Source organism: Bipolaris zeicola (genome assembly GCF_000523435.1).
Source record: "Bipolaris zeicola 26-R-13 unplaced genomic scaffold scaffold_15, whole genome shotgun sequence".
NCBI classification, from domain to species: Eukaryota; Fungi; Ascomycota; class Dothideomycetes; order Pleosporales; family Pleosporaceae; genus Bipolaris; species Bipolaris zeicola.
In genome coordinates, this window is record NW_006912064.1 from 60,359 (window position 1) to 84,967 (window position 24,609).

At 50.9% G+C, this 24,609-nt stretch overlaps 7 protein-coding genes across 7 annotated transcripts; 4 read left to right on the forward strand and 3 right to left on the reverse strand.

The window, feature by feature from the left end:
• Positions 1 to 546: 546 nt before the first annotated feature.
• Positions 547 to 2,752, forward strand: COCCADRAFT_85915 (uncharacterized protein; the record flags this gene model as incomplete). The annotated part of the gene is made up of 7 exons (XM_007710189.1): positions 547 to 774; positions 856 to 1,078; positions 1,194 to 1,303; positions 1,389 to 1,812; positions 1,910 to 2,287; positions 2,393 to 2,573; positions 2,701 to 2,752. 7 exons carry the CDS (start codon positions 547 to 549, stop codon positions 2,750 to 2,752), a joined length of 1,596 nt encoding a protein of 531 aa, XP_007708379.1.
• Positions 2,753 to 2,849: 97 nt separating this feature from the next.
• On the reverse strand, positions 2,850 to 3,563 carry COCCADRAFT_85782 (uncharacterized protein; the record flags this gene model as incomplete). The annotated part of the gene is made up of 2 exons (XM_007710190.1): positions 2,850 to 3,101; positions 3,186 to 3,563. The coding sequence occupies 2 exons, from the start codon at positions 3,561 to 3,563 to the stop codon at positions 2,850 to 2,852; spliced, it is 630 nt and encodes a 209-aa protein (XP_007708380.1).
• A 1,571-nt stretch (positions 3,564 to 5,134) lies between these two features.
• On the reverse strand, positions 5,135 to 6,808 carry COCCADRAFT_33409 (uncharacterized protein; the record flags this gene model as incomplete). Its single annotated transcript, XM_007710167.1, has 2 exons — positions 5,135 to 6,746; positions 6,795 to 6,808. 2 exons carry the CDS (start codon positions 6,806 to 6,808, stop codon positions 5,135 to 5,137), a joined length of 1,626 nt encoding a protein of 541 aa, XP_007708357.1.
• Positions 6,809 to 7,024: 216 nt separating this feature from the next.
• On the forward strand, positions 7,025 to 15,067 carry COCCADRAFT_1733 (uncharacterized protein; the record flags this gene model as incomplete). Its single annotated transcript, XM_007710132.1, has 3 exons — positions 7,025 to 8,415; positions 8,467 to 12,523; positions 12,575 to 15,067. The coding sequence occupies 3 exons, from the start codon at positions 7,025 to 7,027 to the stop codon at positions 15,065 to 15,067; spliced, it is 7,941 nt and encodes a 2,646-aa protein (XP_007708322.1).
• Positions 15,068 to 15,598: 531 nt separating this feature from the next.
• COCCADRAFT_66842 (uncharacterized protein) lies at positions 15,599 to 16,126 on the forward strand (the record flags this gene model as incomplete). Its single annotated transcript, XM_007710191.1, has 1 exon — positions 15,599 to 16,126. A coding segment is annotated over one exon (528 nt), but the record flags the coding sequence as incomplete, so codon positions are not given.
• Positions 16,127 to 17,627: 1,501 nt separating this feature from the next.
• On the reverse strand, positions 17,628 to 18,247 carry COCCADRAFT_33412 (uncharacterized protein; the record flags this gene model as incomplete). Its single annotated transcript, XM_007710168.1, has 5 exons — positions 17,628 to 17,728; positions 17,785 to 17,912; positions 17,988 to 18,044; positions 18,096 to 18,119; positions 18,210 to 18,247. The coding sequence occupies 5 exons, from the start codon at positions 18,245 to 18,247 to the stop codon at positions 17,628 to 17,630; spliced, it is 348 nt and encodes a 115-aa protein (XP_007708358.1).
• Positions 18,248 to 19,079: 832 nt separating this feature from the next.
• COCCADRAFT_23035 (uncharacterized protein) lies at positions 19,080 to 23,804 on the forward strand (the record flags this gene model as incomplete). Its single annotated transcript, XM_007710153.1, has 3 exons — positions 19,080 to 20,706; positions 20,754 to 22,759; positions 22,806 to 23,804. The coding sequence occupies 3 exons, from the start codon at positions 19,080 to 19,082 to the stop codon at positions 23,802 to 23,804; spliced, it is 4,632 nt and encodes a 1,543-aa protein (XP_007708343.1).
• Positions 23,805 to 24,609: the final 805 nt, after the last annotated feature.

The window sequence follows — 24,609 nt, forward strand, 5'->3', positions numbered from 1 at the left end:
CGAGCGATCAGCGACACACTTCCCTTTTTATTTTAAACTACCCCGCAAATGAACATGATAACGTCGGCTTTTTTGCGCCTTCGCCCAAGGATTTATCAGATGATTGGAAAAAAAGGAACAGAAGCCCGCTCCTTATCCCATCCTGCGCGGAGTAGGAGGGGGGGGGGCGCGACCAAGCTTTATCTTATCGTGGATAAGCATGAAAGTGGGCTTGATAGTAGACGGGTGAAAAAGATCAACGGGCGGTGCTCTCCAACGGGGGGCGCTCTTTGCTCCAATGGTGCCTCCCCCTCCCCCGAAAAGGAAAGTTTGGAGGCGGGAGAAAGACAACCATTGGATTTTGCGGGCACTCGGTTGGATTGGGTCGGGTTACATAAGTGAGATATAGTCGTTTTTCTTTTCTTTTCTTTTTTAAATTGACGTCCGTTGTTTCCCTGTGTCTACCGTACAAGCCATCTCACCCATTTCCCCTTGTCTGTCCTCGGGAGTATAGTTAGAAAAGAGAAGAAGAAGCGGCAAACGATTACATACCGTCCCAGCCTGCCCATGGCATCTACAGCCCCAACCCCGATACCCACGGCGGATGTAGAGAAAGATGCGATAGTGCAAGATACCGTTGTGCCAAAGGGCAAAGTAGCAGAGAAACTACTCAAGCACTCGCACGATGCGGATGCGGCGATGAAGGCGTTTGAGGGCATGGAAGGCCAGGTGATTGAGCTCAGCGAGGAGAAAAGTAAAGCGTTGTTAAGGAAGATTGATTGGCATTTGATGCCTGTAAGCTCCCTTCTATCCACCTTTCCACACACACACACACACACACACACACACACAACTTTAATAACACACTCCGCATAGATAATGTGCTTAGTCTATGGTCTTAATTACCTGGACAAAACAACTCTTTCCTATGCTAGTATCATGGGCCTTAAACTGCCTCCCTCGGATAATCCACTCAAGTCCGGCATCGGTCTCACGGGAGATGAGTATTCGTGGCTCGGGAGTATGTTTTACTTTGGGTATATAGCGTGGGAGTATCCGACGTCGAGATTGTTGCAGGTGCTGCCGTTGGGGAAGTATTGTGAGTTTTATTCCCCCACCAACACATCTCGAACATACATGTTTCCATTCTATGTTTTGAAACCGAAAAAAGAAGAGGGAATGCTCGAATCTAATGGCTATGTGAATGATTGCAGCGGCCTTCAACATCATAATCTGGGGTCTAATCCTTTCCTGCTTCGCGGGCGTATCGAATTATTCCGGCGCCCTCGCCATTCGTTTCTTCCTTGGCGTCTTCGAAGCAGCCGTAAGTTTCTCTATACCGAAATTTTCCACTCTTCAAAAAAAAAAAAAGAGAAAGCACTTAACTAAGTCATTTCACTCGTTCAAAGGTAACCCCCGGCTTCGCCCTCTTCACCTCCCAATGGTACACCACCGCCGAACAAGGCTCCCGCACCGCCATCTGGTTCAGCTTCAACGGGTTCGCGCAAATCTTCGGCGGCTGCCTCGCCTACGGCATCGCCGTCGGATGCCGCAAACTCGGCACCTCCATCGAACCCTGGAAGATTGTTTTCCTAGCAACGGGCCTGCTGACGGTGTGCTGCGGCGTGGCTTTTCTGTGGATAGTACCGGATAACCAGCTCAATTGTCGGTGGTTGAGCGAGGAAGATCGCGTGTTGGCGGTTGAGCGGATAAGAGTTAATAAGCAAGGGGTGGGGAATAGGCATTTTAAGTGGTATCAGTTGAAGGAGGCTCTGTTGGATCCGCTGAGTTGGGCTTTCTTTTTTTATGCGCTTATTGCGGATATTCCGAATGGTTTGTTTTCCCTTTCTCCCCCCCCCTCTTTCTTTCTTTCTTTCTTTCTTACCATACATGTTGTTTGTTTATTTGCTGATAAGAAAGAAAAAAACAGGTGGTATCTCAAATTTCTTCTCTCAACTCATTGTCGGTTTCGGTTACACACCTGAGGAATCCCTGTTATACGGTACCCCGGGCGGTGCCGTTGAGATCGTCTTCCTGATTGCCTGCGGTTGGGCAGGCGACAAGTACGGAAACCGTATTCTCATCTCTATGATTGGCCTGCTCACTGCTATCCTCGGTATGCTGCTCATAGTCGCGCTGCCGCTATCCAGCAACTCGGGGCGCCTGGCGGGATACTATCTCACGCAGGCGAGTCCCACGCCGTTTGTGGCGCTCTTGAGCTTGGTGGCGAGTAATGTGGCGGGGTATACAAAGAAGACGAGTGTAGCGGCTATGTTTTTGATTGGGTATTGTGTTGGGAATATTATAGGTATGTTTTCCTCTTTGTATTTGGTTTCCCTTGGCATCGTTCACGTGCAAGGGGGGGATTGCCTATCCGATGATATATCAACTAACATCAGTTTCAACTCTACAGGCCCCCAGACATTCCGCCCATCAGATGCACCCCGCTATGTCCCCGCTGAAGTCACAATCATTGTCTGCTGGGGCGTATGTCTCGGCATCCTCGCCTTCATCCACTTCTACTGCGTGCGCCAGAACAAGAAGAAAGCGCTGATTCGAGCGGCGCCCGATTATGTCAAGTTGGAGAATCAAGAGTGAGTTTTTTTCTACCTTCCCCCCGCCCCCCCTTGTTCTCTTTCCTTCCTTTGATTTTTTTTCTGCTTTCAGCTTGGCAAAAAAAAAAAGAAGTATAGTAAGGAAGCTAATATTCCTGTCTGACAGATGGCTCGATCTCACCGATCGAGAAAACCCAGAATTCATATATACACTTTAATCCCTGACATACATACACAAATCAACAAATCATTTCACTTCAACCACTCTTTCTCTCCAAGAAAAAAATACATCATTCATTCATCCATACAACCATACTAGCACGTCGCAAGCATACTCGTCAACGCACTCTTCTCCGCACTCGTAATCGTCAACCCATATACACTCTTAACCTTAATCCACATCTTACTATACGTGCAGTAGTAGCTCGTTAGCGGGGGCTTCCAGTCCTCTGGGCCCTTATCCCCTTTAGCCTGGTTGACATTATCCGTGACAGCAAGCAATTGAGGGTTGGTTAGGTCGTTGGCAAAGGCCTGGCGGCGGGCTGTGGTCCAGGATGCTGCACCGGACTGTTGTTTCGTTAGTTTCCGCTTTATCTTTTTTTTTGGGAGGAAGGAGGAAGAAAGGGGGGGAAAGGGAAAGGCAAAACAAACCTTCCAAGCATTACTCAACGGAACCAAATGATCGATGTCAACGTCACTCGCCGCCGTCCACGTCGCGCCGTCGTAGGGACTAAACCACGAGCCGGAAACGGACGCGCAAGCATCGTTTGTTACGACGTTTGTGCCGTCGCGCTTGAGGACCGTCTCGCGCGTGTTGCAGGTGCCGGATTGCGTGATCCAGTGGGGGAAGAGGTCGCGCGAGTAGCCGGTTTGCGGGCCTTGGGCGGCGACGGTGAGGCCCGCGAGTTGGGTTGTTGCTTCCGACTTGGAGGGCACGTTGGGGGGAGCGCGGGCGGAGAGGTTGGATGGGGCGGGGGCGGCGGAGACGAGGGCAGCGGAGACTGCGGCGATGAGGAGGGAGGTCTTCATCTTGTTCGTTGACGACGAAAGAAAGAGTGATGGCAGAGGAAGTGGTTAAAGAAAGAGTGATGCGTCAATTGAGATATAAAACCCGCAATCAGAGGTAGACACTCGACAGTGAAGTCGATGTCATGCACAATGGATACAACAGTACGTACAACCACCCCCCATCTTATATACAAGTTCTCCACCCAGTCTTTTCTTTTCTTACCATCCTATCTACCATCATCTTTTAGCCCCGGCCCTCTCCGCTTCCCCTTCCCGTCCCAGGAAACGAAACAAAACACGGTCCAATCCAATGAAGCACTGCACGCCTACCCACCCCCGCTCAACCTACTCTTACTTGCCCAGCCGAAAAAAGTGGTGTAACCGCGGAATAACCCCATGAGCGAAACCTACACAAACACGCGCCCACAAAGATCGTTGACCGAAACCCAATAAGGCAGGTCGGCAAGGGTCGTAAGCGGCTGAAGCATAGTCCTTCATTTAGAGACATCGGACGACTAGAGCAAAGCGTACCTGATCGGCAGTGCAACTTGCTTCTGGCGGCCCCAAGTCATGGAGCTGCCTTCCTGTTAGGGGGAAAAGACGAATGGTGCTGCATGGTAAGACGGAGGAGGATGCCAATGACTGGTGTAGGTATGCAAGAGGGATAAGGTCATGGAAAGGTTACGGAAAGCGCGGGCATGGGGAGCGCAGGTGGGCTTATCGCGACGTGTGATAGGGTCGTGGCCGGGGGCGTACGCTAACAGTATCGCCTTGTCATTGGGTGCTTGCTAGATGAGGATAATGTGTCCGTGTGGAAGGCGCCGGCGCGTGGTGCGGGTCGGAAACATGGACGCTCCCAAGGCGTTGCAAAGGAGCGAATGGATGATAAGACATGGCCAACGTGAAAGATGAGGGGCTTGAAGGAGGAAACATGGGCATGAATGCAGATGTGGTCGAGTGGGGGATTGTCTTACTGATTGGCTCGTGCCCCGCGCTCTACACAACACGTGAAGGCCAAGAGATGGCCCTGGCTTGAAGAAGAAGGATGTTAGCCTCAAGAGGAAGATGCCAAGCTGCGTATGCTGAAATGGTGCGCGACTGGCGCATCAAAACCATGTTTAGATAATTGTTGTTTGTCCTGCATCTAATCTTGAGGTTTTGTTTAAATTGGGACGCTGGTACGGAGGTCAAGACTGCAATAAATTTGTTGGCCAGAGTACGAGAGCTGCTTGGGTAACCGGAAATAAGGTGTTGATTACCCATGGCGACACCGGAGCTTGGTATGCCAACCCTTTAGTGCAGCATTGGACAGTTTGATGTCAGAACTGCCGTTTCGAGTATATTCGCAGCGACGTCGGTGTCTTGGGACTTGGCTGGGCTTGCGTGTCTTTGTGACAATGTTCCACTAGCAGCATGACATGTATGCATTACGAACCAATCTCTTGGAGAAGCTTGATCGGACGTACTCCGGGGTGTATAGATTGCGTAGTGTCAATGCTCCAACTGCCGGCTCGTCGCACCTCAATATGGCCTTGTTATTGACTGACGGAGAAAGAGGTTGCATAGTCAAGGTTACTTCCTGATCATAGGCATCATGCGGCAAAGTCAAACTCTTTGAACGCCTCTTTGAACTTTTCAACATCCTGCTCTTCCTGAGGCTGCGTCTGCCCGCAATTCTTCCAGTCGACACGTTGGTCGAGTCGCAATAACTTGGCCAACACCTCTCGTCCAAACTGGTTGTGGAAACGTATCTTTTCGTCAAAGCGCATAACGTAGCTCGTCTGCTTATCTGGATTGTCTTTTGGATCCCACACCAAGACCCTGAAGAAGTCGCTCGTCTCTTCGACTCCATCACCTACATCCTCTTTTTGAAATTTCGGCCAATGTAGGTTCTCGGCTAATGCCTTGAACGCAGCCTCGACAAGTCCTTTGCTGATGAGATCCGCGCTGACGGGGAGGTATTGCCAGTGTGTATGAGGCAAGCTAGATTTACTGACTTCCCACGTGACGGAACCATAATCGGTATCTGCTACAGACTTGAGCATGCTGTTCATTGCACGCCGATATCGTTGCATCTCTGCGTAGGTCGCGTGGCGTTCCTCCTCTGCCATTGACCCCAACGTCGGCTGATGCGTGAATGGAATGATGAGCATGTGGCAGGGGAAGCCGAGTTTCGAAAAGGTTTGTGGAGTTGGCAGAGGGCCTTTTGCAGTTGTTAAATACGAGTTCTCGCCAATCGAGGCTATCAAGTGCGTTGCAATGTTTTCGTTGGCCAAACAAAAGAAGCATTCAGATGCAGTAATGGGTCCTCGAGGCTCCCCCTTTCGTCTCTTGTTGCCCCTCCGGCCTCGGTTTCCATCGTCGTAGACTAGATGTTGTTCCTGATACTCAGGAGCAACTCGCTTCTTCTCAGAAAGAACGACAGGACAAGCAGTTGAGCCAGGCGGAGGTGCGACGGGATGGCTCGCAGAAGGCTCGAGAGAAAAGGCATAAATCCACTTTTGCTTATTGGGATTGCCAAAGGACGCCAGACTGATGAATCGCGTTACCGGATAGAGATTGTCGGTTTCAGCACTCGGTGAATGAAAGAATGGCTCCCGCTCGTAAAAGGTGCCGCCCGATGTTGAGAAGTGATACTTGGGCTTCAATATGGCGTCCAAATCAGCGATGCATTGCTGGCTGGTTGGCTGCACCTCAGGGTTGAATTCGACCCTGGAACGTTTTTGAATGTCCTCTGGCCACTCGTTGGTGATGAGGATATCAGCTGTCGTTGCTCCTCGCAAAATCTTGGCATCCGTCTCGCTGTAAAAAGGCGGGTACTTGTCCTTGGACTGGCCAGCAATGATGTTCGCATCCAGCCGGCCGCCTAGCGCGACAATGCGGATACCCTCAGACGTCTTCATAGTAGTCCGCTTGCCAAGAAAGAAGAGATTATGGCATAGTTCATCACTGGAAGATTCCAACTTTTGGACGACTGCTGGAGGGAGTGGATTGCTGCCAAGAGCAAAGTAGGTCGGCAACGGCACGTCGATTTGGCCATTAACGAGTGACTGCACATCTCCTGATGCGGCATCTTCATCATCGAGTGAAGCTGCAAATAAGTTGCCTACGATGAGGGCGAAAGCAAAGTTGTTCTTTGCGTGCAGTGCGCCCAGCTTCTGGAAGACGGTCTTGAATTGCCCGTTGACGTCACCGACAACGACGCTGCACGCGTTAGTGGGTTACAAGACAATAACAGCAGAACAGACTTACATTTTTGAAGCCATTATGGATGGTGATGTTGGCTATGACGAGTTGCCGACGCGTTGGTGTTGAGTGAGCATGGGTGATTGGCGCGTCGGCGGCGTCGGTGGTGCGGTGCCAGTGCCAGGGTCCAGCTTTTTTGTTAGCGTATGGAAATTCTAGTGGAGCATCGAGTGAAGATGCAGCCACTGCAGTCTTCGACCCAACCCTCTCCACTACACCCAAATACACCACACATCATGGCTGCCATGTCGCGGGGACTTGCTACACGCCCGGCTGCTAAGCCATCCTCCAAAATATCAAAGTCGGCGCGCCCACAAAAACGGGTCAAGGGCGGGACCGAATCTACGCGCAATCATGTCTTCAAAGGCTTTTCGCAGCGCATTGCACAACTCAGAATTGAGCCTGTTCGCCGCGGTCGCAGCACCATTCTCGATGATGCCGAGCTCGAATCGACCTTCTCCTACTTCCGCGACTCGTTCCTCGAATGGAGGGAACTCAACATGTCCGAGCCCTTCACAGCCTTTGCCCGCAAGGTTGCGCCACTCTGCGACAGCCTCCCCCAAGTCCTCCACCATAGCGATCGCATATTCGAACTCCTCGTCGAACACATTGAGAAGGGCGAAAAGTTTAGCCAGGAACCGTTGCTCAGCCTCATGGCTCATCTTGCACACGACCTTGGCGAGCGCTTTGAGAAATATTTTGAGAGGGCAGTGAAGACTGTGTCGCATCTGGCAGCCACGCATGCCGATGTAGAAGTTATAGAATGGGCATTTGGCTGTCTGGCCTGGTTGTTCAAGTACCTTTCAAGGCTATTGGTACCGAACCTGCGCCCCGTCTTTGATCTCATGTCCCCTTTGCTGGGCAAAGAGCGCCAAAAAGCCTTCGTCTCTCGCTTTGCGGCCGAGTCATTGAGCTTTCTGGTACGCAAGGCCGGTGCTGCCTATCACAGAGACAAGGTGCCGCTCAAGTCAATCATCAAGCACATATCCGATCTACTCAAGGACCAGCAGGAATCCACAAAGGACTACGCATTCCAGCAAGGTCTCATGTATCTTTTTACCGACTCGCTTAAGGGCGTACAGCGCGGCTTCCACTCAAGTGCTACCGTCATTTTACAAGAGCTTTTGGTCGAGACGCTCAACCTAGAACATCTTGACCTCCGAATTCCGCCTCTCGAACCTGTACTTATCGGTGTAGTTACTGCCGCTATCCACCACACGGATGCAGAGAACTTCAGCCCTTTGCTCGAAGTCATACTTGGCGAGGCAGACAAAGTGTCGTCAGACGTGCGCTATGTTGGCCTATTGTCTCGCTTGCTAATGGTCGTTTGCGGCGTCCGCCAAGGTGACCGTGTCGAAGATTGGAGACCCGTGCTGGGCTCAATCAGCAATCTGCTTGATTCTACCAAAGCTTCGACTGAAATCGACTCTGTTGATGCATGGGAGCTACTATCAGTCGTCGCCGTTGTTTTCCAGTATTGTGCGCTGGACGCAGCTATTCCCCACGAGAAGCTGCTGGAAGGCCTGACTCGTGGTCCTTGGGAAGCTTATTTTCTGCCATTCTGCAACTTGTTCGCCGGTCTAGGCGTGGAGAGGTTCAGAACTTTGCTTCTCCCATATTTCAAGAGGTGCGAGATTACGATTCTTTTAGACTGATTCATTTACTAACACTTTGTTAGATTTGTTACGCAAAAGACTCATGAGCATGGTCCTCAATTCTGTGCAATTCTGCCTCAACTTTACCAAAGCGGAGCACTAGCGAACACCACTTTGCAGCCGTCCGAGCGCTGGCAAGCGATCTTGGAAGAGCCCTTTGATGAACTCGACAAGTCTACAGGAACCGAGACCGATTTGGAGAACCAGACTTTTTACTGCAATGCCTTGCTAGGTGCGATAGAGTCGCTGCGCATAGCTGATGATAAGACGCGAGAAATCTGGAATGACCTCGCACACTTGCTCAAAAATGCTGTCCAGGGAGCGAATCTTACCACAAAGCGGACTGTCGATATTTTTGCTACTGGTAAAGGTTTCCAGTTCCTTATCAGCAAAGGTGGCGAAGATGACCAACTCAAAAGTCTGTGGCCTGCGTTGTGCCAAACCTCCAATGTATTTGGACACTCCATCGCTTTCTGGTGTGCGCTACTAGACTTTTTAAAGAAGCACAAGGGAGACCTGGATACCACAGGACCGCATATGGAACCCTTGAAGCGAACCATCATGCACTGCCTAGGATCTCCTTCGCATGATCTGAGACTTTTGGCCATATATGTCTTGCAATTTGTTGCGGACCAAAGTGAAGAACCACAAAAGATTCTGTCAGTCGCCATGTTGATTGAACAAACACCGCCAAATCTCGAGACACAAAGATCCATTGCGATGCGCGTAGGCCAAATGACTAAATTATACCCTGCCGTATGCGCTGATGAGTGGGTGGGAGAAGCTATCCCTGCATTCTGTCTGGGACTACTCCATGTACGCCTAGCATCAGTGTGGGAAGACAGTTGCTCTGCGTTGAAAGCCATCTGCGAGACCAAGGAAGGAGAAGGCTTTGTCACTCAAACCGTCTTTGAATGGCTGGCTGCGAGCGATGCTGCTGACATCGTTTCTGACAGTCCTCAGCCAGCCTCATCGCGACCGTACGCGACCGAATTCGAGTGTACCAATCTGATGCAGTTGCAGGAGCATGTCGCTGATGTTCAGGCGAAAGCTGACAACCCTCAAGAGCAGCTGGAGATCTTATTCAAGGAGGCACATGCCGGAATATCTTTTTACAACTCCTTCAGCAGGACGCAAGCTCTCAAAGTGTTGAGTTCTCTACCACACATCGCAGAAAAGCGCTCGAGACTTCTTGTACCAGTTCTCCTGAAGTGGGCTTTTGACCAAGTGCCAGACTCTGAAGGTACTACTTCGGATGAAGATACTCCAGCCACTTCGCAGGATCGTTGGACAAGGAAAGACCAGAAAGCGATGCTTTCTATCTTTGCAAAATTTAACAATCCAAAAGTCTTGTATCGAACAGACGAAGTTCGCCAAGCCCTCCTTGCCTTGCTCAGTAACGGAGATGTCGAAATTCAAAAGGCTTCGCTGAAGGCGCTTCTTACATGGAAAGACAAGGCAATAGTCGCATACCAGGAACAGCTACTGAACCTACTCGACGATGAAAGATTCCGTGACGAACTCCCGATATTCCTCAGCGAAGGCAAGCTCCAAGACTCTGACGTTGACCAAGTCCTCCCAATCGTGTTGCGATTACTGTACGGCAAGGTTATAGCCGGAAAACGAGGCCTTGAGTCGAAAAGAAAAGCCGTCTTCGTTAGCCTGAAAACAAGATTCGGCGACGAAGCCATACATCAGTTCTTACAGATCGCTTTCGGACCTCTGGGTCACATTTCAATCTTGAGCGATGGGGTTGTCGACGAGGAACTGCTGCAGAAAAGTCTAGTAGACACACGAAAGCAGGTCGGAATGCTGAACCTGCTGGATGATTTACTGAGTACCTTTGCGACGACATTCGCTCCGTTCATTGCTACCGTAGTGGACCCCATCCTGTACTCTGCCATCAAAGCATCGCGAGAGCTCTCAGCTTCAGTCGATCGCCAGGGTGATGAGGGCAAATCGACGCAGACATCATTGTTGAAGACTGTTCGGCAACGTTCACTCCACATTCTGAGCAAGCTAGTTGAGAACGGCCCAGAGTTTGAGTGGCATCCGTACACCAGAGCTCTCGTCAAAGAGATGATTGAACCTCGACTGGACCAATTTCCTGTCGAAACAGCGCAATCTATCTCCGGCATTCTTCGTTTGTTTGCAGCATGGTCAAAATCGGCTCATACGGCCCCGTTTTTGGTTGAATTCAACCCAGTCATCTTGTCCAAAGTCATTGACTGTCTTGAGGTACCTTCAGCCAAAGATGAGGTCAAATGCTTCGTTCTAGATAATGTTATTCGAAGCATTGTGGCTCTTGTGTCTGTTGAAGAAGACGCCTCGACAACTGAATCGAGGATCCGAAAGAATCGCATACATACCGACATTATTCAACTATACTCCACTTCAATCCTGGGTCGAGTTGGTCATCTACTCCGACAGAACCCAAGTAAAGAAGTGCTCGAATCTGGGGTTCAGACGGTTGCGGAACTCGCCCCTCATGTTGTCGGTGCCTCCGAATCGCGTAGTATGATTGAGATCGCTACCTTCCTTCTACGTCAACCTTCGAAGCGTGTAAACCCTCGTACCAAGCTAGGGTTGCTCAAGATCCTGCACGAGTTCATTCAGCGTTGCGATGACCAAAACTTGAACGAGTTGCTCGACACGATATACGATGCGATTTGCCCCATGTTCGCTTTTGTCCAAGATCGTACGGCAAGAGAATTGATTTGCGATGTCGTTCAAGATCTCTCCGACACTAACAGTGATCTCCAAGTCATCGCAAAGATATGCCATGATCTCAACTCCTTTGCAAAGGGGCGCCTGGATGAGCCAGACTTTGAGCGACGTTCACAGGCATTCAGCTCCATTAACGAAGAGGCTTACAGAAGCTTTTCTCTCATTCAATGGAAGCCTCTGGTTTACAACATGCTCTACTTCATAAAGGACAACGAAGAGCTTAGCATCAGAGTCAACGCATCCTTGTCTTTACGCCGCTTCAGCGAGGTCTCAACCAGCGAAGAATTCAGGTCGTTTGTGTCGTCAGCAGTTCTGCCTGGAATCCAGGCTGGTATGCGCGAGCCGTCTGAACTGGTTCGAATCGAATACCTTGCTGTGCTAGAGCATCTGGTCAAGACGCATCCTGACTGGGCTCCTGTAGTGGACCTTCACATACTTCTCTCAGACGATGATGAGGCTTCATTTTTCAGCAACATCTTGCACATTCAGGGTCATCGTCGACTTAGAGCATTGCGTCGCTTGGCTGCCCATGCTTCTCATCTGCGTGGTACGAATGTCTACCAGATTCTCGTACCCCTCTTAGAGCACTTCGTCTTCAACAAGGGTGACGATGATGGCGCAGACAGCCTTTTGGGAGAGACCATCAAAACGCTCACGGCGTTGACAGAATGTCTGGAATGGCCGCAATTCCGCTCTCTCCTGAAGCGGTATATTGGCTACCTAGCCACCAAAGAAGACCTCCAAAAGCCCATCATTAGGTTGATTGCAGGTTTGATGGATGGTCTTAATCAAGCAGGTCGGGCCAAGGGCTACGTAGCCACGTCCCCGGCCGGATCAGACGACCCAGCCACTTCTGAGACCAACGACGACCCTGCGACTATGGACATTGACAAACCTCAGTCCATTCTCACAAAAACTCTTCCTCAGCAGGAAAAACTGAGCAGTGATATGATCAACAACTTTCTTCCTGATCTGACCAATTTCCTACACAAAAAAGACGAAGCGACGGTTAGTTTACGAGTACCTATTGCCGTCGCGATTGCCAAAGTTCTTCTCGTCCTTCCTCCACTGGAAATCGAGACACGGCTGCCTGGTGTCCTTTTGGATATCTGTTACATCCTTAAGAGTCGTGCCCAGGAAGCTCGTGACATGTCGAGGAATACACTCAGCGACATTGCTACGCTCATGGGACCGGCTTACCTAGGTTTCATTCTCAAGGCATTGCGAACAGCGCTTCAAAGAGGTTATCAACTCCATGTTCTTTCCTACACTTTGCACACCATCCTGGTGAAGCTCTCAGACCAAACGAATCCAGGAGATCTCGACTACTGCCTTACAGACCTTGTGGATGTGGTAAGTATCCGATTGTAAGATATTTTCAGAAAGACATACTAAAAATGCTAGATTATGGATGATACTTTTGGTGCCGCTGGCCAAGAGAAAGATGCCGAAGAGTACATTTCCAAGATGAAGGAAGTAAAGAGCAGTAAAAGCTTCGATTCGATGGACATCATCGCACGATCTGCCACTCCTTCTCATCTTATCAAGCTCGTACTTCCGATTAGGTCCCTTTTGATTGAGAAGCTTAACGCAAGGATGGTGCAGAAGATTGATGAGCTACTGCGGCGCATCGGGCTCGGTGTACTACAAAACCCCACCGTCAACAACAGGGATATTTTGGTCTTTTGTTACGAGCTTATTCAAGAGGCATATGCAGCAAACACGCCAACTGACAAGAAAGCTAAGATTGACCCTAAAAGCAAGCGATATCTCGTCAACAACAAGGGGGCGGCCAAGTCTGGAGCACGACTCAGCACTTCTTCGTACCTGTACAAGATGATTCGCTTTGGTATGGATATACTTCGGACTGTTTTGCGCAAGCACGAAGACCTTCAGACCCCGCAAAACTTGGCCGGTTTCTTACCAATCATCGGCGATGCAATGGTGCAAGGACAAGAAGAAGTACAAGTTTCGGCCGTCCGTCTCCTTACAACTGTCATCAAGGTGCCGATGCCTGAGCTGGACGCCAACTGCCCTGTATACATTGACGAAGCAATGCGTGCCATCAAAGGTGCGCTATCGTCCAACACTGAGCTTGCCCAAGCTTCTCTAAAGCTGGTCTCTGCTGTGTTGCGTGAGCGGCCCAATGTACAGGTGAGGGAACGAGATGTCGGACATCTTCTCAAGCGCATGATGCCGGATTTGGATGAGCCTGATCGCTCAGGTGTCATATTCGGCTTCCTCAAAGCTGTCATGAACCGACATTTTGACATCCCGGAAATGTATGAAGCCATGGACAAAGTGGCAGAGATGATGATTACCAACCAGACAAAATCTGCCCGTGATATTGCCCGCAGCCACTTTTTCCAATTCCTGACATCGTATACCCAGAGCGAGAAGCGTTTCAAGAAACAGATGGAGTTCCTGCTCAAGAACCTTCGATACGAGCACATGGAAGGCAGACAATCAGTCATGGAAGCACTGGATCTCATCATTGGAAAGGCGCTACCTCGGTTCCCTGAGAAGGCGCAATATGAATACCACGGTATCATGTTCCTGCCACTGATCAACACTGTAGCAAACGATGACTCGGGTAAATGCAGAGAAATGGCCAGTCTATTGATCAAGAGACTGTTCCAGCATGCCAACGACAAGCGACTGCAAAGCTTCGCCACAGATCTCAAGAGTTGGCTGGAGCAAGACGACAACATTGGCTTGAAGCGTCTCGGAATCCAGGTTTGGGGCTTCTATTTCGAAGCCATGGAAGACAACGAGGAGCCAAAAGAACTTGCATACGTCCTCGATCGACTTGACGCAACAATCGGTGAATGTTTAAGCCGACGCGACGAAGACGATTGGGAGCTCTTGTACTACTCCCTCACCCTGCTCTCAAAAGTCTGCAAGAAATATACAGACACCATGTTCTCGTCAAGCAAAGATGGACTGTGGACCGCAGTCCAAGCCAGCGCTACCTACCCGCACATGTGGGTCAAGCTTAAAGCTGCAGAGCTGCTGGGCACCTACTTTGCCCACCTTGGAATTTCAAACAAGGATTCAGGCCTTGGAGCACTGCCACTAAAGGGGTCTGGCGGTTTACAGCTGGCTGAGCAGAACATGACGCAGCTGTGCAACGCTTTCTTGCGAAACTTGTTGAACCCAGAAGTCTCGGAACAGCTTTGCCTGCAAAGTGTCAAGAATATTGCCTTCATCGCGCGATGCCTCGCTGTTAACGGAGCGAAGTGGCAGTGGCAGAAGGCTGACGAGGATGAGGAGATGGAAGAGTCTACCATTGCGGCCACCGGTGATGCAGTCGCTACAGAAGATGAGGAGGACTTTGATGGCTTCTCGCCTCCGCCAGAGAATATCAAGCCCAAGAAGATGGAAGACTCTCCACCAACAGCAATCCATCGCCTCATGATCCGCCTTTCGGGCATCGTTCGAAAAGACAAGAGCACCATGAATGCCAAGACCGCAATCATGAACCTTTTCGACACTATCGCCGCTAAATTTCCTCTCGAACCTCTTTCCACCTCTCTCCCACACCTCCTGACCACTCTATCTACCCTCACCAATGCCACTGCAACCTTTCCTCGGTCCGCTGCACAGATCGGCCCTAACAACACGGTCAATGATCCCTACAAGGCCCTTGCTGATAAAGCTCGTGAAGTCATGAACAATTTGCAGAAGCGCCTTGGAACGCAAGAGTATTTGAAGATCATGGGAGAAGTACAGAAAGGTGTCAGAGAAAGGAGGGAAGAGAGACGCAGAAAGAGAAAGGTAGAGGCGATTGTTGATCCAGAGAAGTTTGGCAAGGACAAGCGCAGGAGACACGATGTCAAGAGGATCAAGAGGAAGGAGAGGAGCGCCGATGAGAGGGGCAAGAGGCGAGGATGGTAGATGTTGTTTTGATATCACACGTGGAAGGATATTTGGTTTCGCACGGTGATGGAGTTTGCATTTAATGGGCGTTATTGGTAACTGGTCAAAAGCATAGCATCTTCTAATGTTCAAGTAAATGGCTATTTCAATATATCATGATATCCTTCATTGCACAGTTTGTTTTTCTCCAACCACCAGGTTGATTGGCTTCGCCATTAGGCCACCAGCCAGACCGAAGCATCAGAAGAAGGATTCCCAGCATTGCCGGCTAAGCATATATCACACCACTGTGACGTGAATCGATATTTATACGTTCTGGCTCTCTCTTCACATCCCCTATAACAAGTATAACAAAACTTCAACCATATCACAAACCACAAATTACCACCCGCCTTCATTTAAACCTTCAACTTTATATCCGCAAGAAAAGATTCCCTAACCATGACGACTACAATAATCGGTCTCCCAAAAACCCTCACACCACCCCTCCTCACAGCCCTAACCCTCGCCCCCCTCATCACCTCCACCGCATCCCTCACCCACGCCTACATGGAATACCTAACCACCAGCGCCTTCCTCAGCCCCCCACCTCTCAACTCCAGACTCAGCAAAGCAATCCTCGCATCGCCCTCCCCCTTCTCATCACCACCCACGCCCTCAGACCTCTCACCCCACACCCAAAAAGAAGACGCCGTGAACCAGCTAAAAGAAGCAAACCAAGTCGTCATCCCAGCCTGGTTCACCACGTTCTTCAACACAGGCATCTACTCCGTCGTAGCCCTAAACACGCTTACTTTGTCTTTCTCGCTTGCAAATATTTATCTCCTCCGTCCTTCTTTTACGACAAGGGGAAGCATAGCGAGGCGCTGGTACGCAATTGGTGCAGTAGCGACGGCAGCGCATTATGCGTTCGTACCGCTTGTGGGGAGGAGTGTGAGGGCTTTGGTGGGGTTGTGCAATGGGGAGGAGGGAGAGGGGAGGGCGGAGGAGTGGTTGACGGAGTGGAGGGGGTGGCATGGGGTTAGGATGGGGAGTGTGGATTTGGTTGGTTGGGGGTGTTTTGTTGTTGGTGTTGTGAAAGCGGTGGGTATGAGGGTATGAGGGCAGGATGGCAGGAGGGTGAGAGTGTGGTGGGTTTAGGGAAGGCTTTGGAGAATTGGTTTGGGTAATGGTGTTGGGTGTGTGGCATTGAATCGGGAGGATTAAAGTAATAGCATTGTATGAAGACTGTTATGAAAAATACACTGTTGTTGCTAGAGAAACGTGGTCAGCGATTCTACAGATTCAAGTCGACGTTAAAGACCGGTATGGAAAGTAGTAGTGGTCAAGATTCTCGATAATGCCATATCCAGTCCCTTGAAAAGCGCCAAGTCGATTCCTAGGGAAGACAATGACAATGTCCTTTCATTACAAACGACACGGAGCAAAGCCACATCCAACCTACAGCAATACACGTGTCACCCCCTACCAATCCTTAGATTCCATGCGTCAGCACCGAAAGGAAGTCCTCACATGCATATTTTCATGTGCAAAATGAAGCAATACGAGCACAGTAATCACCACTAAAAGCAGCGTCGATCTACATAGGAACACGCGTAAACATCACTGTACATCTCACCCCCCTTCTCAAAGCTATTACACGCATATACTGTCTCTAGAAGAAAATGAGATAGGACTCTAAATGACCTCGGTAATCACAGAGCTCATTTACCCAAGTGACACAGTCAGCATTTACATAAGCGACTTTAGACAAAAAAAAGGGGGGAAGGAGGGCTTGGTCAGACAATCCAAGAAACGATAGAAGAGGCTTTCCCTCGGCCAAATAGCTGTTAGCTAGCGCCATAGTATCAAAACGGCTGCGGCGAGGCGGAAATGAGCGGAGAAAGGGCAGATTTGGCGATCGACAGCTGTCAGCCAAGGCAGACTAAGTCAAGCGTCAAACCAGCCAAAACGGTTGTGGCTGCCGCTTTCCGATTAAAAATAAGACTTCACAAGTGAGAAACAAGGTCGATATATGTTTGCAAAGAAAGAAGAGAATTCCTTGATTCAGACTCGGGCGCTTGGATAAAAAAAGCTTGCCGACCGTGTGATATGTTTAGAGAAAAGAAGAGAGTGAGAGAGAAAGAAAGAAAGAGAAAGAGGAAAGCTAAGGCCCTATTACAATCTAAAACTCGACTCGACTCGGCCTTAATCCTCTCTGACCTAGCTAATCCCCGGACCTATAGATGATCTCTCAACACTCTTGAAGAAAATGTAGCAATCTTTTTTGCCATGGTTCGTAAACATATCATGACCTCTTTGCGCCATGCGCCGACTTCCATAGGCCCTTCAACGATTGTTTTAGAGCGCGCCAGTCGCCGTTGCCATTGCGGCAGGCGCTGGCCGAGGGAGGCGTGGAAGGAGTGTCGGTTTTTTCCGCTAATGTCGAATTGGTCGTCGTTCTCGTCGTCGAGAAGCGCGGTTCGCCGCCGCGACTCGAGGATCGATTAGAGATTACGCTATCGGTCTTGAGGCCCACAGGAGTCTTGTCTTGACTTTGCTCGTGCGATATCACCTGTTCCTGAGGCCTCTCGCACCCCTAATCAATACCATGCTGTTTTTTGAGTTTTTCTAGGTTTTCTTGGCGTTCGGCAAGATCATTCGCAGCTTTGAGCATCTTATCTGGCTGGTGATATAATACTGCGGTAGTTAGTAGCGAGCGCGGAAACGAGTGGGCGATAGGTTGCAGAACGCACCGACGAGATACCGGTTCTGGAAGTTGAAGCCGTTGAGCTTGTCGCAAGCCGATTTTGCGTCCATCACGTCCTCATAGACGACGAAGGCGGTGCCCTTGCTGTGGTTGGCGATACCCTGGCGGATTTGGCTGGGGTCACCGTTAGTGATGCAATGTGACGGCAAAAGCTATATGCGCGTGCATATAGCGAGGAAGACGACGTACCGCACAGGGCCGAACTTGCCAAAGAGATCGAAGAGTTCCTCTGGGGTAACGTTGAAGCTGCCATGGGGTTAGCGCACAGCCACACAGACAGGGGATGGCTATATCAACCTCAGGTTCTTTACGAATAGAGCTCTGTACAAATGACATGTTAGCGCAAATGTCGTGTGAGTTGGCTGGTGCAGCCTTGGCTGGCGCACGCGATGCGGAGACAGATGAACGTACCGGTTGACTTCCGGGGCCAATTTTCCTCCTCGACTCATACTTTGGCGACGATTATGGACGGTAAAGAACTGGCTGGTGATTGGGAGAGCAGCGGGCGGGTGGTGGTGGGGGGGAGTTGGGAGAGAAGGTGTTGATGGTGAACATGCGGGATCGATGCATGAATGGCGACTAAGGGTCCGAGCGCGTGTATCCACGTGACGAGGGCATCTGAGCTAGGAGTGGCCGCCGCGGTGCAGCAAGGGAGGCGCATACCCACCGTCGTTGTATCGATGGACATAGACGTGTACTGCATTATAGAAGAAGTTGCTGCATGTACCAGAGAAGAAACGAGGGTCTAGAGCGGCAGGCCAGACAGTGGTAGGGCCCCTCTCACAGCTGTTGCCAAAGAATCGAGCGCTCGAATCGGAGATGCGGGCTTGCAGCGAATGAAGCGGCTCAGCGCTCCATAGCTCACTCCCCCAACCACTTGCGCACTCCCAAAGTACATTCAGACTTGTACGAGCTTCGTGCGGAGACGGCGCTGCTTCTTCGCCATATCCCTCCTGCGACGCTGCTGGGCATCCCTTTGCGTTGGTCGCCCCAGTCGCATGGTCGACGGTGATCGCCCTGGTCTCCGGCCGCAACATTCCCAATACAATTCCCCGCGACATCTCCACCACTACCACCCTCCACCACCCCAACCTCGACGCTCGCTCAACCTGCGCCGCGCCGCTGTCGCTTCAATTCAGGATATGCTCGCGCCCGTCTACTTCTCTGCCTGCCTCTCAGCCTGCCCTGCCGCTGCTCCATAGCCGCGCATCTTGAGACGCCAGACCGAGTCCCTCGCACCCCCGAAGCCCCCATCGACCCACATCCGCAACCACCGCGGCCATGAGACGAATCTCGTCCTTCAAGGAGCAGTACAGGCGAGCTTCGGCGCGTGCTGCTACCCCTCCACCGCCCGTCTACGAGCCGCTGTCACCCACGCTGCCACCGACCGAGCTCTCATCAGCGCACCCCGCCGGCAAAGCGAATATCCCAACAGCGTCGCTGCCACCGGGCGCACACACTCATACTGCTCACATACAAACGCCTACTCTCGGGCAGAGTACGCGCGCGTCAGGGAAGCTGGCGTCGCCCGCGGTGACGTATGACCCATCCTCGCGATCCGTGCCTCCTGCTGCTCCGCAGCCAGCGACGCCATATTCTCTGGCGCAGGCATCGCCCATTGAGGCCCTCGCAGATGTCGCTGTGACGTCGCAGCATACCAGTCGGCCATTTGTTGAGCTGTCGCGCCATCCTGCATACCCAGCGGCATCGCCCACGACCCTCCCTTATCCGATCGCCGAACGCGCCCCAGCACACGCCTTCCCCAGAGACCATGCATATCCCTTCAACGAGCGGCCCGCAAAGAGAGCGCGCTCTGAAGTATACGGCTCTCCGCAGTATGACCAGTCGCAGTCAAGACCGGCCACGAGCCACATCCCGGGCTGGTCCTACAACGTCGAGCACATGGTGGACAATGGCAGCCGCATGTACCAACCCCCCGGCGAACCTAACGACCGGCTTTCAGATGCACAGCTTTTGCTGGATTTTTTCAATGTCTCTACGCAGACTGCACATTCACCACCTTCGACAGCAAAGCGGTGGAGCATCTCACATACAGCGCCGATGGAGCACTCGGGACAAATCCAGCAAATAGGCGAGCCTCCAAGTCCATTCACAGCGCCACAGCCGCCGTCTATTGATCATTACCATCAGCACACGCAGCCCGTCATAGATACGAAACACCCTTTAGGGCAGCCAGCACACACAGCACCGACGGCTCCATCTACGCAGATCCACCGACCGACCGACGAAGCATCAAATTCAGTCGCACAGCCTGCAATGCAAGGCCCTGTTCCTACAGAAGAGCCCAAGACCAAGAAACAACAGGGTTGGCCGAAAGGGAAGGCACGAGGCGGTCGCAGTAGCGCTAGCGCGACAAGTAGCAAACGAAAGAGGACGCCCAAGCCAAAGGGTGCATCTTCTGCAGGGCCGGTAGCACCTGCAGAACAGACTCAATCGCCTCCAAGCCTGAATGCTGAGCAGCCAGCCGCAGTCGCAGTTGAGAACTCTGCACCTCCAGCAGAGCTTGCCGAACCCGCGCATCCCTCCCCCACACAAGCCCGCCGTCATTCCTTCTCCACATCGACTTTACCGAACTCGATCGGACCACCGCTCTCAGCCTCTTCACGCGCCAAGTCACTTCCTCTTGGTTCACAACCGGTTGCGTCTGCTCCTGTCGATGCACCTGCTGAGCCTGCAAATGCGCCAATCGAACCTGAACTCATCTGTGCTTCGTGCAAGTCTTCCGAGTCGGCGATCAAAGTTGGCGACGGCGAACAATGGATAGGGTGCGACGGCTGCAAAGAGTGGTACCACTACCCCTGCGCGGGGTTCAACAGCGAACGGGAGGTCCGGGAGGTAAACAAATTCTACTGCGAGCCGTGTAGACCCAAGTTTGGTGAAACAACGAGTAGGTCTACCGACGCACATTGGGCTTATAGTTCTAACATGGTCCAGAGGTTCGTAAATCCGTCAGAGCCCACACCACTGTTGACTACGCTGGTCTAAACGAAGGCGTGCTCAAGACGTCAGACGATAACCCAGAACACCACTATATTGCAGCATTCAAGAACGGTGATATTGAGTTCACGCCCGAGACATTTGCGCGCGTGCCGGCACAACTCATTACCGGTGACTTTCTTGAAAAGATGAATGGATTCAAAGAACCAATTGTGATTCCTGGCGATATGAACCCCCCACGAGGACTACGAACCGAAGATACCGATGAACAAAAGGAAGAGCTCGCATCATACTTTGAATATGAAATAGTTGCGGATGACGGTCAGGACAGTCTTGACATGGTTATCCCCAAGGGATTGACTGTCCGCCGCGTGGCAGAACTCTACGGTCCGAACGAACCTGTGCCGGTGATTGATGTCAAGGCTCAAGAGGGCGAGGGCAAGAAGTGGACTATGGGAAAATGGGCAGACTACTACGAGCAGCAAGGAGAGAAGCCTGTGCGGAACGTTATAAGCCTCGAGGTTTCTCGAAGTCGACTTGGAAAACTAATTCGACGACCCAAAGCCGTCCGGGATATGGATTTGCAAGACTCCGTGTGGCGGGAAGACGACAAGGCCGCCCCACCACCGGTGCAGTTTTACTGCCTGATGTCTGTCGCAGACTGCTTCACCGACTTTCATATCGACTTTGGCGGTTCTTCAGTATACTACCACATCGTCAAGGGAAAAAAGGTCTTCTTCTTCATCCCACCAACCAAGCAAAATCTCAAAAAGTACGAAGATTGGTGTCTCTCGCCCAATCAAGGCCACGACTGGCTCGGCAAGCAGGTCAAAGAGTGTTACCGTGTCGACTTGTACCCAGGAGACACAATGCTGATCCCCTCGGGCTGGATTCATGCGGTCTGGACACCTGAAGACAGTCTTGTTATCGGAGGCAATTTCCTCACTCGCATACATTACGGCATGCAGATCAAGATTCTGGAAATTGAGAAGAACACCAAGGTTGCTTTGCAATTTCGTTACCCTTTCTTCCAAAAGATCATGTGGTTGACCGTCATCAAATACCTAGAAGAGGACCCCGTTCCTGGTCCTGTTCAAGAACTCCTACAAAGCGGCGAGCAGTTCAAACGATCCACACCCATCTACTGCGAGCCTGACAGGTTCGGACACAACTCACATCTCGGCGCACAAAACTACAACCGACGATACTACCCTAAGCATGAGCTGGAAGGCCTTACTGATCTTCTCAACTACATCTGGAGGACCGTTCTCATTACAGAGGGAAAGATCGAAGTACCACAAAAGACTCGAAGTGCAGTCAACAAATCGATACCCAAAGGTCATGGCGAACCACTTGCGCTAGCACGGCGATTTGCCATGTGGATTGCCTGGAAACGTGGAAACGAGACAATACCGCCATGGGCTTTCTCCGATGCTATACTTCCTGAGGTGAGTGAGACTACAGAGAAGAAGCTTAGCGCTGCTCAAGTCAAGAGACTGGAGCGGGAGACGCTTCATGAAGCCCTACGAGCAACAGCAGAAAGGTCTTCAGCTCGGATCAAAGCCTCTGACGTGATTCCGGAGCCTTCTCCTCCTGTCGAGATGGAGAACTTCAACAATTTTGATATGGTACCCGTCACTTCTGGCCCATTAACAGGCTTCCTCCGTCCATCGGCAAACAATCCGCATATTACAACACCGAAAACTTCTCAGCTTGGACCCAAGCGTGTTGCATGTGATGCTTGCAGGAAGCGACGGATACGATGCAAGCACAAAGATGAGCTTATTGATACGTCGAAGCCCGGAATGCACACCATCGATCTTTCGGGATCTTATGGCATCTCAGTCAAACGTCGACTGAGCGATCACTCCATCGCGGATAGTCTTTCCAACGCTCCCAATGGTCCTGTGAATGGTGGCCCTATTATGGCAGACGTAAATGGAGATCCATATGCACTCAAGTCCGGCAGAGTGAAGGCTTGTGCTGACTGTCGGAAGAGCAAGGTAAGGCTCGTCCAACCAATCCACTACGCACAACTGATGAATATAGCGCCGTTGCATACATGATGAGTACGGCAACGTTGACCCGATTAAAGCCAATGAAATTCCAATCCCAAGGGGCTCCGCATCCAAGAAACGACGGGTTAGTGACGAAGGCTCAACATCAACGGCGAAGCGAATGAGACACGCATCATCATACGACGAAGAATACATGAACGGAGACATGCATGCACGGCACTCTATGCCCAGCCAATTCAACGGTGGCTCATCTTTCCTCCAGGACATTGCCTACTCGGCTCAACAAGCGCTAGATCAGACGCCCGAAAACGATGAACTCGTACCTGTTGATCCTGCTTTACAAGCATACACGAATGGCGACTACAGCAATATTAACGCAGCGGCCTCGTACCACGGCAATGAAGATACTGTCATGTCGTCTGTCGAGTATCAACCTGCTGAATCCATGCCCATGAACGGTGTCGAGTTTATACAGCACAGCGGCGAGCCCCATGGACCCAGTGTCGAACCACTCACGCCTGGCCCAGTACCTCATAACGAAACTATGCACACACAGACAAATGGTTTCACATCAAAATCTGCAGCCGAGCCTCACGCAGTTCGCCATCTCTCGTCACCGGTCTCAGCCGCCTCACCGACAGCCAATGGCTACAATCCGTACATAACCTCGCCAGCCACAAACAATTACAACAACTTCACCACGAACTCTGACTTCCCTCCTCCACCTGTCACACCCACCGTCAACGCATACAAGGCTGCCCGTTCTCAGCAGCCTTCAGCCCGCAAATCAAGCCACACGCCCTCACGGGGTGGTCGAAACAGCAAGACACCAAAGTCCACGCCAGGCAGCAAGAAACATGACAATAGTAGCAATGGCATCAAGCTCGAAAACGGCATGACTATGGGCACAGGCATGGGCATGAACATGGGTATGCTGAATATGATTGATCCCAATCTAGACCAAGCGAGTTTCGATCTCATCAAGCAGCTCCAGCAAGAAGATCTGGGCTTGAGAAGGCGAAGTCGGTGATGTTAACTGTGTGGAGTTTGGTCATACATTCTGACGGCTTCTGGTTTTTTTTCTTTTCGTCTTTTTCCATATTATACTGCATCTTTGTGTAAAGCAAAGCACAAAACCCCACATATTTGGTTGGGAACCTTACCTCTGCCTCTCTGCCTCTCTCTCTTCTACTACACATATTCATGGCTAGGCAAGACGACGAGAAACAAAAGGAGAGAGAGCAAGAAAGAATCAAAAGCTGGTCGGCTTCACCTGGCGTACTTTCCTTCATTCATTTATCTTGGGTAGCATCTGGATTCTTACTTATTATGGATTTTTTTCTTCTTTGTGTTAAAGTCTTGAAGGATTTGTTTTCCGTTTTTCCTTTTTCTTTTGCTTATACCCAATTGGCACTGGGAGAGTGTACATTGCACACCTTGGCTTTTCTTCTTCCTTTTCTTTTTCATTGTATGGGCATGTGCGTGGGGGGCAGGCGTTTTTCACACATCGTTTTCGATGGGTTTCTTGAAGCCAGCATATAGGAACTGCGCTTTGTTTCTTTAGTTTATATGTGTTAAGTCGCAGGTATAGAAATGCTTCTTTGCCACTGCCAGATTAGTAATGAAGATGCCCAGTAAAAAAACAAACGATTCAGAACGGAAGATATGCTGTGCCTTGATCAGGTGACTTGCTTGTGTACATGTTCAAGTTGTTCATTTCATTGGACGTGTCTATTTCGTGACTGGTATAGCGGATACGTGGCAGCTGGTCGATGGCGGAATTTGGATTTCTGCCGTCACTGCCATGACCTAGGGACATGATAGCTACTGCGGCC